The sequence below is a fragment of the Danio aesculapii genome, chromosome 1, assembly GCF_903798145.1.
Source record: "Danio aesculapii chromosome 1, fDanAes4.1, whole genome shotgun sequence".
Classification (NCBI taxonomy): Eukaryota; Metazoa; Chordata; class Actinopteri; order Cypriniformes; family Danionidae; genus Danio; species Danio aesculapii.
Genome location: NC_079435.1, coordinates 34,861,726 through 34,878,825, shown reverse-complemented (window position 1 = coordinate 34,878,825; position 17,100 = coordinate 34,861,726). Strand labels below are relative to the sequence as shown.

The 17,100-nt window shown below is 35.6% G+C and overlaps 1 protein-coding gene and 1 pseudogene across 1 annotated transcript; one reads left to right on the top strand and one right to left on the bottom strand.

Moving 5' to 3' along the window:
• The first annotated feature begins 5,010 nt into the window (after positions 1 to 5,010).
• On the top strand, positions 5,011 to 8,750 carry LOC130221083 (rho guanine nucleotide exchange factor 38-like). The gene is made up of 3 exons (XM_056453403.1): positions 5,011 to 5,127; positions 5,200 to 5,401; positions 8,626 to 8,750. Exons 1-3 carry the CDS (start codon positions 5,035 to 5,037, stop codon positions 8,748 to 8,750), a joined length of 420 nt encoding a protein of 139 aa, XP_056309378.1. The 5' UTR covers positions 5,011 to 5,034.
• A 3,454-nt stretch (positions 8,751 to 12,204) lies between these two features.
• LOC130245952 (integrator complex subunit 12-like) lies at positions 12,205 to 15,880 on the bottom strand (annotated as a pseudogene).
• Positions 15,881 to 17,100: the final 1,220 nt, after the last annotated feature.

Genomic DNA, 17,100 nt, shown 5'->3' with positions numbered 1-17,100 from the left:
CGTGCAAATGGAGGCAATAACTATATCACATTTTATTTTCACAAAGCTTCTTTAAAACAAAGTCGATAAATGCATTAACATGCTTTTAATGTATTTGAAATCATGTTTACATTTAATTGTTGCAGACGCCAAAAGAACCCCTTCTCTCACCCATATCAGTTTCCTAAACTTTCCTTTCATTAAAAGAAAATGTGTATGTATTTCATTTCTCAGAAAGATCACATGGAGCATCTGGTTGTGGCTCCTCTGTCCAGCCTGCTGGGAATGTTTGCGTCACCACAAAAGCTAATACAGAAGCGTTATGATAAACTCTTGGACTACTGCAGTCAGTTGGATTCCCGATCTTCAAAAGAAGAGCAGGGTCAGGCTAAAAGAGATTACCAGGCCCTCAATGCTCAGCTGCTGGAGGAGCTGCAATGCTTCAACCAAGCCGCCAGGACCATCCTCACCAACTGCTTGATTTGTATAGTGAAGTTAATACGAAAGCTGATGGATGCAGCTCAACACCTGTCCAACAGCTACCGGTGAGTTAAGGCCTAATTGCTTTTTTTTTTTTTAGATCAAAAAACTAGTAGGTAGCATTGAGAAAATGACAGAGCCATTTTTTTCATGCTAGAAAAGCATGAGGCCTGTTGCACAAAAACAGTTGAACAAATTCTGGGTTGCAGAGTAAGTTTCGGGTTAACAAAACCAAACAAATCCAAGATAAAAGTTCTCAGTTAACTTGTGGTTTCACCCAGAGTTTGTGATTAACTTTGGACCGCATGTATCTGAAAATGTAACACGTGCAGCAAACAGGCAATCACACAACACAGGAGAGGATCAGTTTAGAGTCAGAAATTCACTACTTTGCTGATAATTAGGAGACAGATATCAGAAAAATAATCAATTTAAATACACTTACAAGGTGGAAATAACACTGTTGATGCAGCAAAAATTTAAGGCAACTTAAAGTGAATATTATTATATCAATGCATATCAATACAATCAACAAGTTCACAAACTGCTAAAAGACATATATAATAAAGCAAATGGATATGTAAATATTTAAATGTAAATTGAATTTAAAGGAATTATTAATATTTATTGGCAATTAAAACCATTTTTAAAAAATAAAGTAATAATAAAGTATAAATAATTATAAATCATGAAATATAAATTAGGGCGAAGCAGTGACGCAGTAGGTAGTGCTGGCGCCTCACAGCAAGAAGGTCGCTGGGTCGAGCCTCGGCTCAGTTGGCATTCCTGTGTGGAGTTTGTTCTCCCTGCGTTCGCGTGGGTTTCCTCCGGGTGCTCCGGTTTCCCCCACAGTCCAAAGACATGCAGTACAGGTAGGCTAAATTGTCTGTAGCGTATGCGTGTGTGAATGTGTGTATGTGTTTCCCAGTGATGAGTTGCGGCTGGAAGGGCATCCGCTGCGTAAAACAAATGCTGGATGAGTTGGCGGTTCATTCCGCTGTGGCGACCCCGGATTAATAAAGGGACTAAGCTGAAAAGAAAATGAATGAATGAATGAAATATAAATTATGGGGCATTTGGTGGCGCAGTGGGTTGCATGATCGCCTCACATCGAGAAGGTCGCTGGTTTGAGCCCTGAGTCTGTTGGCATTTCTGTGTTTGAAAGTTCTCCCCATGTTTGTGTGGGTTTTCTCTGGGTGCTCCAGTTTCCCCACAGTCCAACAACATGTTGTACAGGTGAATTGAATAAGCTAAATTGGTAGTTTATGTGTGTGATTTCAAGAGTGTATGGGTGTTCCCCGGGGTTGGGTTGCGGCTGGAAGGGCATCCGCTGCGTAAAACATATGATGGATAAGTTGACGGTTCAGTCCGCTGTGGAGACCCCTGATTATTAAAGGGACTAAGCCGAAAAGAAAATGATTGAATGAATGAATTAATGAAATATAAATTATTAGCAATAAAAGATAATTTTGGCTGAAAAAGGCTTTATTTAGAGCAAAGAAATATGAATGGTACAAGGAATGGCTTTGTTGCATCAGAAACATCACTTTGCTCACAGCTGATTGGTTTAGTTTGGTTTGGAATCTCTAACCCATAAGTAAATCTGCACCGGGGCAGCTGTGTAATGTAACTTACCACCTACTTTATTAGAAACCTGATCAAACCTAATTCACCATCATGAACTTGAAAACTGACTTTTGCTCTAACTAAATCCAAACTTACCTGGATAAACTCCCAGACCAGCTTTGTGAAACAGACATAAGATCTTTCTCAAGGGCAACACTGATTTTAAAACTAATCAGGTTACTTCTGTTGTCAAATGTCACAATTTACAGTCTACAATGTTTTGTTGTACAAACCATTAGCCTATTATACTGTTACCATAAAGGATCTTGAATCCATATGGAGTCTAGGGTTCCACAGAACCTGAAACAAGAATGTTACAATTAAACACTTTAACTAGCCTACATGATGCTTTCTAGTTTTATGTGCTTTATATTAAACAGGGCAAATAAGTGTGATGCCACCTTTCCATAAAAGCGCAGAGGGGAGTCGACAGTTTCTTGGGCATTAAATAATGGTGCAGCTACCAGTAAACTGACTTGTTGCATGATTCATTTAAATCCTGTCATTTGTGTTGCAATACATATGCAGTAAAGATCCGCTGAAAAAATAACTGTGCCCAGGCCTTTTCACTGCAGATTTTTCATTATGGGGACAAGACATTTTTACACCCATTTTTTTTTACAATACATTCACTTGTACATGTTCACGATGTACAAAAAATTAAAGAGTAATCTTTCATTTTGAAAAGATTCGCCTAGAGATAGCAACATTGTCAAAATATGCTAAGCGCATACCAGGCCACTTTGTAAACACAATAGGCCTCATTCATAAAATCAGAATAATTTATTTTTGTAAATCTCGTCATAAAGCTGTTCTGATGTAAAAATTTGGATTCATCATTTTTCTAAGTGTAATATCTTAGTGTTAGTTGGTGTGAAACAAATGGCCACACCTAACCCCACTCCTAACCCTCACAGTGACGGCACTAGCGTCATTGGAAAAATGTACACCTGCTAATTAGCGATAAATTGCTGAATTTTGAGGGACTGGAAAGTTTGTTTGGTCTGTCTTTGTTTAATTTCTTTTTTTAGCTGAGAGTTGATAACTAAAACTTTGGCTAGAACAACGCAATCATCACTGTCATTTTTTAACCCCTTTTGTCACTTGTACAACTACTGAACAACAAAGGAGTTTTAGTCAATAGTACTGGTTACTGGATAACAGTAAAAGTCTTCAAGTTATTTAGGTTTTTCACGTTTGGAATTCAAGACAGTAACATATTACTTGTGTTACAAAACTAGTAATACTTTACACTCTTGAATTCCAAATCATTTCATTCCAGCATTTCAGCTGGAAAATGCTGTGCCATTCTGCCATTTTGAACCTGGACAGCCTAAAATGCTTTGGTAAACATACTTTCATTCATCATTAGGCATATAGTCTATAGTATTTCTTAAATTTGTGGAGTATACTGCAGCCAAATCTTAAAGGACTTCCAGAATATTCCATGCAAGACAACATAGTTGTAGGTGGAGATTTTGCTAATTATGAATGAGTGTATAATCACACCCTACTCTGCATTCTTCTGATGCCGTAGAGTACTTAACTGTAATACAAACACCAAAGGCTAAAGAATGTACTTAACCTTAAAATGACTCTGAAAATACGTATGCACATTATGTCAGTTTTTGCAAAAACTCAGTTTTGGTAGTTCACACACACACGCACACACACACGCACACATACTATAGGGTTATTTTTTTTTTAAATGTACAAATTTAAATTATTTATACTGGTATTTTGAAATGACACCTTTAGGGTAAATGATGTTTTAACCATTACTGTGGTTGTTCAATCAATAGCAGTGGTTCACTGTGAATGCAAAGCCCCCTTTAATGGGAAAATATTCAAAAGTCCATTGGTTATACAGTATGTACCTCTGGGCAGGGGTGTAAAGTAGAGAATTACATATACTCAAATTACTGTAACTGAGTAGTTTTTCTCAGGAATTATGGATGCATTAAATGTGTTAAAGAAGATGCCAAACATGATATGCAATGACTGAGAGGCTGTTTAGACTGCATAATGAGAAAATGAAGGATATCTACTGTATAAGGACTGAAATCACCAAATGGCTTTAAACAACAACTACAGAATGTTACGTTTTTAAACAAATGCACAATTTTTGTATTTTATTAGTGCTGCATGAACTTGGTTTGTAGCATCTTGTTTAGTTTAGGGTTCAAAGTGCAAAACCTGAGAGTTAATTTATCGGCACAGCTAATTTCTGCCTATAAGGTTACACTGATTTCGCTTTGCAAGTAAAATGTATCAACCTTAAGCTAATTTTAATTTAAAGGATATAAATGTGAAAATTTTCACATCATTATACACTACTTTTGAGTAAATTTAGAAGGACTAGATTTTACTAGAACAGATATTTTTTCTTACACTACATTTTTGGCAAATAATGTTATTTTTACTGAGTATATTTTTCAATGTTCTTTCCTCCATTACCTGTGAGACTTGAGTTTTAATAAAACAAATAGACTCAAAAGCATAATGTTGTCATTTTTTTTAGCTTAGTGTAAATGAATGTTATTAATTTGAGTGTTTTAGATTATGTTAGACCAAATACATTACATCATTTGAATAGTTTCAGAGGAGCTCTGGCCTGCGAGAACAACTGATCTGATTCACTCATGTTTAAATATAACATATGAAGAGTTCAGATGCAAAACCTCTAAATGCTGTCTGAAATTTTCTCCTAAAGTGGACATTTTTCTCTAGCTCCTGTGTGAATGTTCAGTAAATCCACTTTTATGGCAAATATATGTTCTTTGCATTGCCTTTTAAGTGAAATAACTGAACACAAACATAGGATGCTCATTTTAGAACAACATTTCAGAAGACACTTAGAGGTTTTGCACCTAACTCTACATTTACCATAGTATTGCTTGTTCCATCTTAGGTTCCCTTGTCAAACTTCAATGAAGTCCAAATTCTATTATGGAAGAGCTGAGCAACCTTGGATTCTTCAAAGAAAATTCCCAAAAGCTGATGGAGCGCAAAGTGAGCTTTGAGAAACGAGAAAAGAAAATGGTAGGAGAGCCAAATGGTAAATACAAGTAAACTCAAATAAACTTCAAAGTCTGAAAATAAAGTTCTGTTCAGGCTCCAGAGATCCTCAGACAAACCGAAGAACAGAGGGCTCGGCTCCTGGAAGAGTATCCTGTGAATCAACTCTACCAACTCAAGCGAAACTGTAATGCCTGTCAGGAAAAAGACATCAGCCTGCTAGAGGGAGAGCTGGTGGCTCTGCTGGAGGACAGAGACCCGATGGGCAGCAACAGCCGCTGGCTAGTGCACACTGGGGGTGAGTCTGTTTGGGTTTGTTAGACTTTTATAAGTAGAAGCGTCATCACTGTACGCTGAAAAATAATGCTGGGTTCCACACAAATCCTTTATGTTGTCCCAACACAAATCGATTAAGTTAACTTCATTGTTTTTACAGATTTAAGTGGATTGAACATAAATGAAATCTTCCAAAACTCTAGATTTGTGTTGATTCAGCCCATTATAAATAAGTAGTTTGAACAAGCAGCAGAATTTTTCTTTTTCACAAGTTCATTCATAAATGAAAGTTCTATCATCATTATTCTTTTTAAAGTAATCATAAAAGATGCTTTGAAGAATGTTTGGGAAAGTACCCACTGGCTGTGGAAGTCTTTTCACCACTGTAATTTCAGTTTCATTTTATGTTTTTGTTATTACAAGGAAATGTCACAGCACAAATGTACATATTCATCTAAACATCAAACAAAACAACAAAAATATTTACATTTAATTATAAGAAAACAATAGAAGATGGATGGTGGATGGATGGTGGTGATGTGTGGATGGATGGATGGATGGATGGATGGATGGATGTTTTTATCTAGCAAAGCTAAATTGCCAGCAGTTGTTTTCAGCAGGGTTACATGATTCTTTAGAAGTGTTAGTTTGTACAATACAGCATTTATGAATCAAGGTTAATGCCATTTTTATATATACTGTTCTGAACTAATATTTATTTGTAGTACATATTAATGTTAGTTTGTAAAGCTTGAAATAGCCTATTAAAATACAACATTAAACCTGAATGAAGTTAAATTTACCAAAATTACTGAATCAGTGTTTGTTCATAACATAGCTCAGGTCCTTTGAGTTTTTAGTCTTTCAATCATTTTTGATCAGGATGATCCAAAATTTTATACATTTATGTTGCATCAAACACATTAATACAAATGTTACTTTATTACAAATGTGGCAATTTCTTTTGAAATTTTCCCTTATTTACACTATTAAACCACAACCTATAAACCAGGTGACATTTTCCAGGAGACATATTAAAGCATTAATAAGTGTAAACTTTAGATGCATCTATTGATAGCTGTAGCACACCATAACCTTACAGCAGAGAGTAATGAAATCCCGTAAGGTTTTAAGCCTTAGTCACATAGGCTACATGAACTAGCTCTCACCAGCTCCACAGAGAGCTGTTGCTTCCCAACAGAACCGCCATTATACTTGCAGTGTCAAGTGACTTTTGTCTGTTATCATCTACAGTAGAGGTTAGAGGTCAACGGAGCAGACATATACTGCTATTCAACAACTCAATATATCCCGATCATAAACATGCACATATTGATATTGTGGACACTTCAAAACACAAAAGTAAAATTATTTATTATTTCAACTTTTAGAGTGCTTCTTAAAATATTCAGATTGTTAATCAGTGGTGTTCATATAACAGCACCATATTATTGGAGACTTCATTGTTAAGCTTAATAGTTTAAACAATAATATTTTCTCACGCTTATCTGGCTTATACTATGCTGAAATATTGCTTGAAAATTCTGTGACTATTTATAGGGCTATTGTATGTTAACATTGTGCATTAAGGTTCCAATAGTTAACATTTAGGTCAAATTTTTATCAATCTTAGATTGTTATTTTCTTAGTTAATGCCTCATAATAAACATGTTAAAATGTAGTCATAATTTATTTCATTTTATTAAATGGAGTAAATAACTAATAAAATGCAGTTGTATATGTTTTAACTAACATTAACATTGTAACTGTAGTAATCTGCCTTTTTCTCACGGTGATTTAAATTCATTAAGATTTACTGAAGAGGTTTTATTGTAAAGTATTACCTACTGTACTTTAAAAAATAATTTCTCTGAACATATACATACATGACCTGATAAAAGTATTGTCGTCATCCCCAGTTGTAAGAGCAACAAATAACTTCTAGTTGATCATTTGGAAAATTGGCAGAATTTGAGAAATAGATTTTCCTGATGAATATCTGTTGAACTGCATCCCAATCATTACAAATACTGCAGAAGACTGGACCCCGCATGGACTCAAGATTTTCAGAAAATCAGTCAAGTTTGGTGAAGGAAAAATCATGGTTTGGGGTTACATTCAATATAGGTGTGTGCAAGAGATCTGCAAAGTGGATGGCAACATTAACAGCCTGAAGTATCAAGACATTTGTGCTGCCCATTACATTACAAACCACAGGAGAGGGCAAATTCTTCAGCAGGATAGCGCTCCTTTTCATACTTCAGCCTCCACATCATAGTTCCTGCAAGCAAACAAGGCCAAGGTGCTCCAGGATTGGCCAGCCCAGTCACCAGAATGAACATTATTGAGCATGTCTGCAGTAAAATGAAGCAGGAGGTATTGAAGATGAATCCAAAGAATCTTGATAAAATCTGGGAGTCCTGCAAGAACGCTTTCTTTGCCATTCCAGATGACTTTATTAATAAGTTATTTGAGTCATTGCAGAGATGTATGGATGCAGTCCTCCAAGCTCATGGGGGTCATACACAATATTCATTCTTTTTCCACTGCACCATGAATTTATATTCTATGCTGTACATTTTTTTCTGTTAAGTGACAAGACTTTTGTCTACGCAAAAGTCAGACCTTACTGTCCTAATTAAAAATCAAGGCATGATCATATTTTATTTTGGTTAAATAAGCATAATCTAGAGGCCTTTGTCTTTCATATAAGCCACTTCTGATACCAAATGATCAACTAGAAGTCAAGTTATTATTTTCTGTTCCTAAAACTTGGATAGGCGACAAGACTTTTGTTTTTATATCTAAAAAACAATAAATAATACAATTAAGCAATACATTATGAAGTATTGTTATCATTCACAGATGATAATACTGTATCGATGCAAAGGTTCAGCAATTAATCTGAAAAGAAAAAGAAAATTTGAACCATTATAAGCCTACAATGGAGAATAAACCAACTGAAAGTCACTAAAGCCCTTGAAATGACTCTTTACTCAAAAATTATTTTTTTCAGAAAATTTTATCAGCACTGTCACAAAACTGATCTTTCAATTGTATCGTTAAAGAAGAATGTGAAAATTGTAATCAGAGATCCCACAGTCAGTGTGTTCGAGGAATGAAACTGATCTGTCGAAGATCACATTCACTTTTACAGTCTCACAAAGCCGCCATTCTTTTGCTCCTATTAGGTGATCCAGACTCCTGCTGCTGCTTATAATGACATTTCTTTTTGTGTGTGTTTAGGTGTGCAGGGATATGTGTATTCCTCATTCCTGAAGGTTTATAACCCCCAACGGGAGGTGACGGAGAGGCCGGATGACTTTGACAATCTGCGTCTGTTTGTGTCGGCCAGCAGAAGCACCGCATGAGGAGCTTAGCACTTCAGACAGTGTGTCTCCTCAGTCTGGACCACAGGACGAGCTGGACACCTCAGATGACCAACATGTAAGACACATGACACAAATAAATTCCATGACTTTCACTGACTAAAAGGCTAAATTTTAATGACCTCCAATGAATGGAAAATGGGCTGCTGTTGCGCTTATATATTAATAATAACATAACAAATTAAATTAATAACAGTATTAAAATGGTTAGCATAAATATAATTTTATGTGATCGTATAGCCACTCTGAGAACAACAATGAATAAAATATTTATTCAGATTTGGAACTGAGGTACTTTGTTTGAGTGGTTGTGAATTGATTTCACTGCCATATTTGATAACTCAGTAGTTTTATGAATTTTACATTTAGCTTTTCTGTCTTTACATTTTTTAAATAAATATTTTTAGGGGCTTTAACCTTTAATGATAGAACAGTGTAGACAATTGACAGGAAATTATTGGAAGCAAAGAGAGAGGAAGGTTCGGCAAAGGACCTCAAGCCGGGAATCAAACTCTGGTCTCCATGAGCACCTTGGTGCCAAAGCTTTTAAGATTGATATTATCCTGGCATGTTAGACTTAGTTAACCTGAACAATCTGCTTACTGCATAAATTGAGCTTTTTTATGGATAATTTATAGAAGCAAACAAAAATCCCTTATTCCATAACTAGAACAATAAATAAATAAATAAATAAATAAATAAATTTCCCTGACATTCAATATCTGGTTCGAACCCCGCTGGGTCAGTTGGCATTTCTGTGTGGAGTTTGCATGTTCTCCATGCGTTTGCGTGGGTTTCCTCCGGGTGCTCCGTTTTCCCCCACAGTCCAAAGATATGCGGTACAGGTGAACTGGGTAAGCTAAATTGTCTATAGTGTATGTATGTGTGAATGAGTGTGTATGGGTTTCCCGGTAATGGGTTGCGGCTGGAAGGGCATCCGCTGCGTAAAACAAATGCTGGATAAATTGGCGGTTAATTCCGCTGTGGTGACCCCAGATTAATAAAGGGACTAAGCCGAAAAAAATTAATGAATTTGAATTTAATGAATTAATGATCCATTAGTTATTGCTTCATTTCTAAATGAATCATCCATTTTGAACAAACCTTTGATTTTGAATAAACCAGTAACCTACCGTCCATGAAACAAAAACACAAATTGCAAATTGTTTCATTGTTGATATTAAATAATAAAAAGAAAAAAAAAATCTCTTAAAATATTATCAATTATTTACATTTATATTTCCACACCTGATACACCAATATTGCAACAGAGGCAAAAAGCTAAATCCTTTTTGTCTCGAACATTTTATAAATCAGTTTCTATATCGTTTCCTGAACAAAATGAGGAATGCAATGTAAAATTAAACCAATATCACAGAAGGATTTTAGTGTTTTTTTTTTTGTTTTGTATTTGCCTAATGTCAAGTAGCTTTCTGACAGATGTACAGGCAAGTAGAGTGAAACAGAATTTACCTGAAACAGAAACATACTGTATACATAAGGGGGTGAAACATTCTATATATATTTAGAAAAAATAATTGTTTTAGAGGCTGGAAACCTTATATACGATTTGATGATAATCATATAGAAGTATAATGACTAATATAATAGTAGTATGATTTAAAAGATAAATGGTTGACAAACAGCTCCAAATTTGGTCAGACGGCGCCATCTGCTGCTTTGTCTTAGAAAGATCTTAGAACGACAACCCAATTAGGCTACTTTTGATTTTTTTCTTCTGTACACTACGAGGTTTTGTGTCAGTGAAGTTAAAACACAAATGATATCTGATGTTTAAAAGTTGTATTTTAGTGTTTTTTTCAGGACTGGTGATATAAAGAGTGGATAACAACGAGAGATGATTTAACTGTTCTTTTCTCCACAGTTCTATGCCGTTTATGCATTCAAGGCTCGCTGTGAACAAGAGCTCACACTTCAGGAGTACCAGCACGTTCGTATCCTTCAGTTTTCAGATCTCGGCGGAAACAAAGACTGGTGGCTCGCTGAATCTAATGGACCAAAAGGCTATGTTCCAGCAAACTACCTTGAAAGATGTCATACGCCTAAAGCTATTTTTTACATGCAATATTTAAAAGTGATTCATGTTCATAAAAAAATATGAAGTTAATTGCTTAATGAAGGCCAATCACGCACAACCCTTTTGCACTACAAATGATGCTACCAACAGTGTTTGCTTAAATTTATACAATGATCAACTTGTTAATCAGAAAAAAACTATTTTATGTAAATATAATAATACTAATATATGAAAAAAACTATATTGTGAATAAAATATTTAAAACCATCTTTTAAAATGTCCTTGTTTGTTTGTGAGCTGTCATCAGTACAGGTTAAAACACCATCTCATGTTTATATTATGATGATATAGTGGGTGTGTTCTGTTAATTATGGTCAAATGTATAATACTTCTATTGTGCAACGAAATAATTAAACATTTAAACACCCAATTCAATAAAAAATAAAGGGTTAGTTCACCCAAAATGAAAATTTTGTTATTAATGTTGTTGCAACCACAAGTTAATATATTTTATGAAATCTAAGAACTGTTTGAACTTCAGAAAAGAAATCAAATTATTTGCAAAACTATCCCAGGGTTTCTGCAGGTTACACAAAGTCAAATTTAAAGACTTTTTTAAGAACATAATTAACGAAATTTCAGACTCATACATGTTTTTTTTTTTTACAAATAGTCCAGTTGGTCCAGCGCAAAAGACCAGGTCAGTGTCCTCACCACATGTGCTATAAATACACAAGAGAAGCTTTAAACAAATGTTACTGTAGGGATGAAAATTAAACCATATTGGCAAATTGAGATATAAATCGAGTTTTGTTAAAAGTGATTTAGGTAGCTTTACATGGGCGTAGACATGGTCAAAATTAAGACCTAAATTTCATGTGACTTTGGCGGTACAGCAGTAATTATACGAAACTACAAATATTATCCTTGCTCCAAAAAAAAAAAAAAAACCGAAAAAAATGGCTGTTTGTCTGTATCTTCCACGTCAGGGGAGGGTGTGGGCTTACTACAGGCATTACGATGCTAAGTGTTGTTGAGCCTCTGACTCTAACAGCAACACATTGTACTACCTACCCTAGCAAACACACATCCTGACAACGAAATTTTTATTAAAATGTTATTTTATTGGCTAGCTTTATTAAAATAAAGCTGTATTTTTAGTTGGATGTTAAAAGCGCAATTTAATCTCTGACCTGTATTGAAATAAAAAAAACAAACAAGAATTTCTTTTTTTTTTAAAGGTGTTATTTATTAAACACGTCGTTAAAAGGAGCAGCTTCTTTTCAGTAATGTGCCAGGTTTAGAGGGAAGACGCACATCTCCAAACCAAAGCGCTTTAAAATGGACCAGTAACATTCAAATTCAAGTATGCGATCTGAAAACAGGATTGACGTGCTCTTTATCATGACATTCTGCTCGATTCCTCCTCATTTCTTCAGTTTTTTCTGTGCTGCTTTCTTCTTCACCATCTGCAGTCGTTTCATAGCATTGAGCTGAGACTCTTGGGAAGTGGGGCCTTGCCATCAGCAGAGGTTTTTGCTCCATTGTTGTTGCCACTGCTGCTGCTACTCCCAGCACTATTGCCCCCGTTGCCCCCTCCATTGCCTCCTGACCCACCATTGCCACCCAGGCTACTAGAAGGTGCCGCTCCAGGTGACAATGAGCAGTCACAGTCATTTTCCCCAAACTATCTCACTCGCTGAGCGGCTTAACACCTGTTTACCAAGAGTGAGCGGAGGAGGTGCTTTTAAGGGTACCGTACCAGAACCGTTGTTTCCATTGCCACTTCCGGCACTGCTTCCACCCGAAGGTTTAGTGGCCAGAGCTGGTTTAACATTGGCCAGAGCAGAGAGACCCACAGGTTTGGAGCCTGAGGCAGCTGGGGATGTTTTACTGTTACCTGGCTGACTGGCGCTCAACTTGGTGCTGGAAGGTCCTACATTTGAAGTTGCCTTGGTGAAGGCGGCCCATCCAGTAAGACCGGAGGCAAGACGAGCTGCTGCTACTGCTGCTGGATGAGTTTCCTGATGCTGCCGATGCTCTGCACAGAAAAAAAAAAAGTTTAAAAAAAATAAAAGTGATGTATTATAAGAAAAAAAGAAGCTTTAACGTCAACAGTTTGCACTGGTGCAACTCTTATTAAATCGTGTACTTGCAAGTCTTACAATACAGTCACGCTAAGTAACTACAATGATATTTACCATAAGACATATGATGAAAAGTGAACTAAAATGTACTGTTGTTTTAAAATGTACATTTGTGGATTCAAAAGTGTGGGGAACTGTATGAAATGGAACAATAATGCAGAGCTAGTGTTTTTTAGCCAATGATGAACAAAGAAGAAAGCTTAATATGACTATTTTCAATTTCATAAGGTTTCTTTAACAGCATCGATGTAACTTAATTCAAATATAATCAGTATAAGACTTCAGTATTCATCTGATTGTTAAAGCGTAAAAAAAAGAAACGAAAGACTGTTTAAACGCAGGTGCCGTCATTAGCAGCAGGCTAGCACAAAAACCTCATTGAAAATACATTTGCATATATTTTTAAGACATGGCACAGGAAAATAGAATTTAATACAGTGCTTCTTGTTTGGTCTGATACCCACTTTAAATCGTATCTCAGCCAAGCAGTGATGATTGTTGTTTTTTTTTTAAGAAATCAGATCTTAATGGGATGGGATGACAATTCACCAGAAGCCCTGGGGCTGGCTGACTGAAATTTAAAAATCTGTGTGCATATACCCCATTGAGACAAATGCTATTTTTCCTAAAGATATGTCATACTTTTAATACTTTAATAACGAGCCATACTGTTATGATCATGGTCACTTTTTCTTTCTCCACTTTCTTTATCTTATCCCTTTTTATTAATCATCTTTTTCCTTTTTATATGTCCTAAGGATGTTTTTCGTTTTCTACATATATTTACAACCATCAAGGTAGTTAGAATTGATGGACTAATATGCAAAAAAAAAAAAAAACTTGCACTGTATTGTACTTTGCGCAATTTTCTTTATTCTATAATAAAAATAAGTTTTAAAAAAATGCAAATTTGTGTAGACTTGGGGTTTAGACATGAATAGACTTGAACTTGTTTCTGATTGCCATTGCACAGGGCCAAGGTGACACCAAAATATTTTTTGTTCAAACCTTAATATTGTTCATGTTTATAAGTGTGTTCTCCGGGAGTATATAATGAGCTTACAAATTTCAGATGTGCATAATTTATTAGATTTGATTTAACGAAACTGTTTTAGTCAACTAAATCTACAGTGTACTGTAGATACTACTAGTAATATGACTAGTAATACTAAATTACATTTTAATCAAAGACTAGGAATTTAAATTAAAAGAAAGTGCCTTTAAAATGAACAATGTGTAGAGCATACAAAAGAATGGATCTAGATTAGGTCTGAACACAAATAGTCATAAGAGACGCATTATTACACATGTTAATACCAGGTGAAAATGACAGAGCACTTCTGCTGACCCACTTATGATCAGATCATTGAAAAGAAGTAATATTGTTATGCAGCTGTGAATACACTTACCTTGACCTCTGTTCTCTTAAAGGCCTGGAATGAACCTGTCGTTTCAGGTTTTGGCTTTAGTTCGGCTTTCTTGACTAGTGGATCTTTCAACAAAGGTACAGTTGTTGCCAAAGCAGGAGCTGGCTTTTGTGGTGGTTTCTGAGTCTTTTGGGCCTGAGAAATTAAAAACACATAACAGTTAATATTGCATATTTCAAAGTGATGTACATAAAATTCATGTCATAACTTCTCACCATTCTTTCATTTGCCTGGTGCACCGAGCACAGTACCACACCAGCCGCGGGTCATTCACGTCCTTGTCAGTAACCTGAGGTTTGTGGCACTCTTGATGATAAAGATTATGACATTCTTGACACTCTACAAGTTGATTGCCAGAAGTGACAGTCATTTGTCTGAGAGGAGAGAAATATGGATACATTTCACATTAAAACGGCCCGAAATAAATTTGAGAAACAGAGGACATCAACAACATTAGTGTAATGACACAAAAAAAACTTAAAAAGTTTATCTACCACTCACAAATTTCCAAAATAAACAAAATAAAAATAGATCTCTGCTGTGACAAAAAAATAAGATCATTTACTCGTACTTCACTTGCTCTAAACCTTTAGTTGAAGTTTCTTTCTTCTGATAAACATCGGAAGACACTGATGAATATTGGAAAAATAAATTAATATGAATTTTCATGAGTAAATTAATCCCTGTTAGTAAACAACTTAATCAATATTTTTATGTTTTTTCTAACTTTTTAAACACTCACATCCCCACTATAAATAGTTACTTATTCGAAGTAAAACAAAACATAACTCCACCAGAATTAGCATTTTTCTACATCACTCACCGACAAACCACACAAGCAAGACCCATTTCCATGGCAAAGTCATCTGCGTTGTTTCATCAATATCTGTGAAATCTGGGATGGGAATGTCCTTGGTTTGAAAAGCAATCGGAGAGGAATGACTATCCTGCTTCTCTAAACGAGGTTCTTAGGCGGCTCCACTCCTTCTCCAGGATCAACCCTAATCTGCAAATCATAGAAACATTCAAAGTGAATTATGCTGAGATTTTCCAGTCATGTCACATTTACAATCATAAACAAATGTTAGTGCAAACTGACTTTTTCCAAGTTCTTTTCTCACTCTCTTTCTTGGACTTCTCTGAGGTGCTTGATTTACTGCTGCTGCTGGTTATGGATGATGATGCTGAGGAACTTGAGGAGGATTTGGAGTCTTGTTTGGTCATTTTTGGGCAATGACACTTGCTCACTTCAGCTTCCTATTCAATGTATAACGAGTTAAATAATTTAAAATATATATATAACAATTAAAACCAAACATAAAATACCTTCTTGATTTGATCACCTTAATTGAAGTCCTATAGATGGAGTCACTGCCTCTGGCTAAAGACTCATCTAGCAGGGCCTTGAGTTTCCTCTGCTGAGTCTTTGCTCTTGGAGTGAAGATACCCCAGTCCCTTCAGAAAGATGGGGTCTAACTCTAGACTTACTGTTCCAGCCATTGTTAGCAATTATTATCTAATTTGACATAAGACAATGACCCGGCCCTCTACTTATGGAGTTTACTATGTTATATTCTCGAATATCACTAGAAAAGCTTCATTTCAGACTCGTACAATATCTACTCTTCTGAGCAAACAAAAGCAACCTGAACTGACTAACACCGGATTGTGCTCAATCTTTTGTATAAAGAACGTTTTTTTTTTAAACCGTAAAACATCAATATATATCCTTAGCAGTAATTAACTAACTTAGCAATGGTTATTCTCCTGGTTGAATGGTCCGACTATTAACAAAATAGAGCGAGTAGAAAGAAAGCGCTTGAAAAAGTAAGGCGACCTCAATAGGGCGTGGCTTAGCGGCCATGAGGTTGTCTCTAATTGGTCGGATGAATCTGTTTCTGTTTTTGTAATAATTTACATTATAATTTATCTCTCTTCGGCATGTTTTCGATGTAAAAACAATATTTATTTTAAAAATGTCCTATTTTAATTATTGCTCTCATAAAAGTTGAAGCAACACTTAGCTAACGGTTTTGTCACGTGATAGTTGTTATTTTTCTGTCCGCGAGTCAGTTCTGATTACTAGATAAAAATAACCTGTTGATAAGAATTATGTACCAAATTATTAGAAATTAATGGACTTGCGTTAGACACAAGTTCTCGATATACTGATATTTGTATTGTTTTATTATTAAGTTTCTCTGGAGGATTTTGATGGCTTCATAGTTTTGCATTTTGAGCCACCAGTGCCCCCTACTGGATAAAAGTGTTCATAACGATATTTTCCGACTGTTATTTTATTTCTTTCTAATGACGCTTTGTGTTTCTACTAAATCATACCGACATAGCGACTCGTTTCCGCCGTCATTTTCATCTGCAGCACCTCGACATGAAATGTCAACCTCCATATTATTTAGAAATATCACTTGTATGTATTAATATATTAAAAGCACCAGGAATGCGAGCATATCAGCGAACTTAAAAATCAAATCAGCCGGACACTAATAAATGTAAACACAAGGAAATGCTACGTAGTGCGTAAATTGAAATTTCCTAGACCAAATAGGTCAATGAAGTCTCATAACAAACTCTCAACCATAATGTTATATAGCCATCCAAGATCATTTATTGTGCGGAATTTAAAGGCATATCGTGCCCGTTGTGGCGTTTGTTGACAAGGGTCTGAGGAATGCGTTGTAGGAGCGTCATATTGTGTTGTC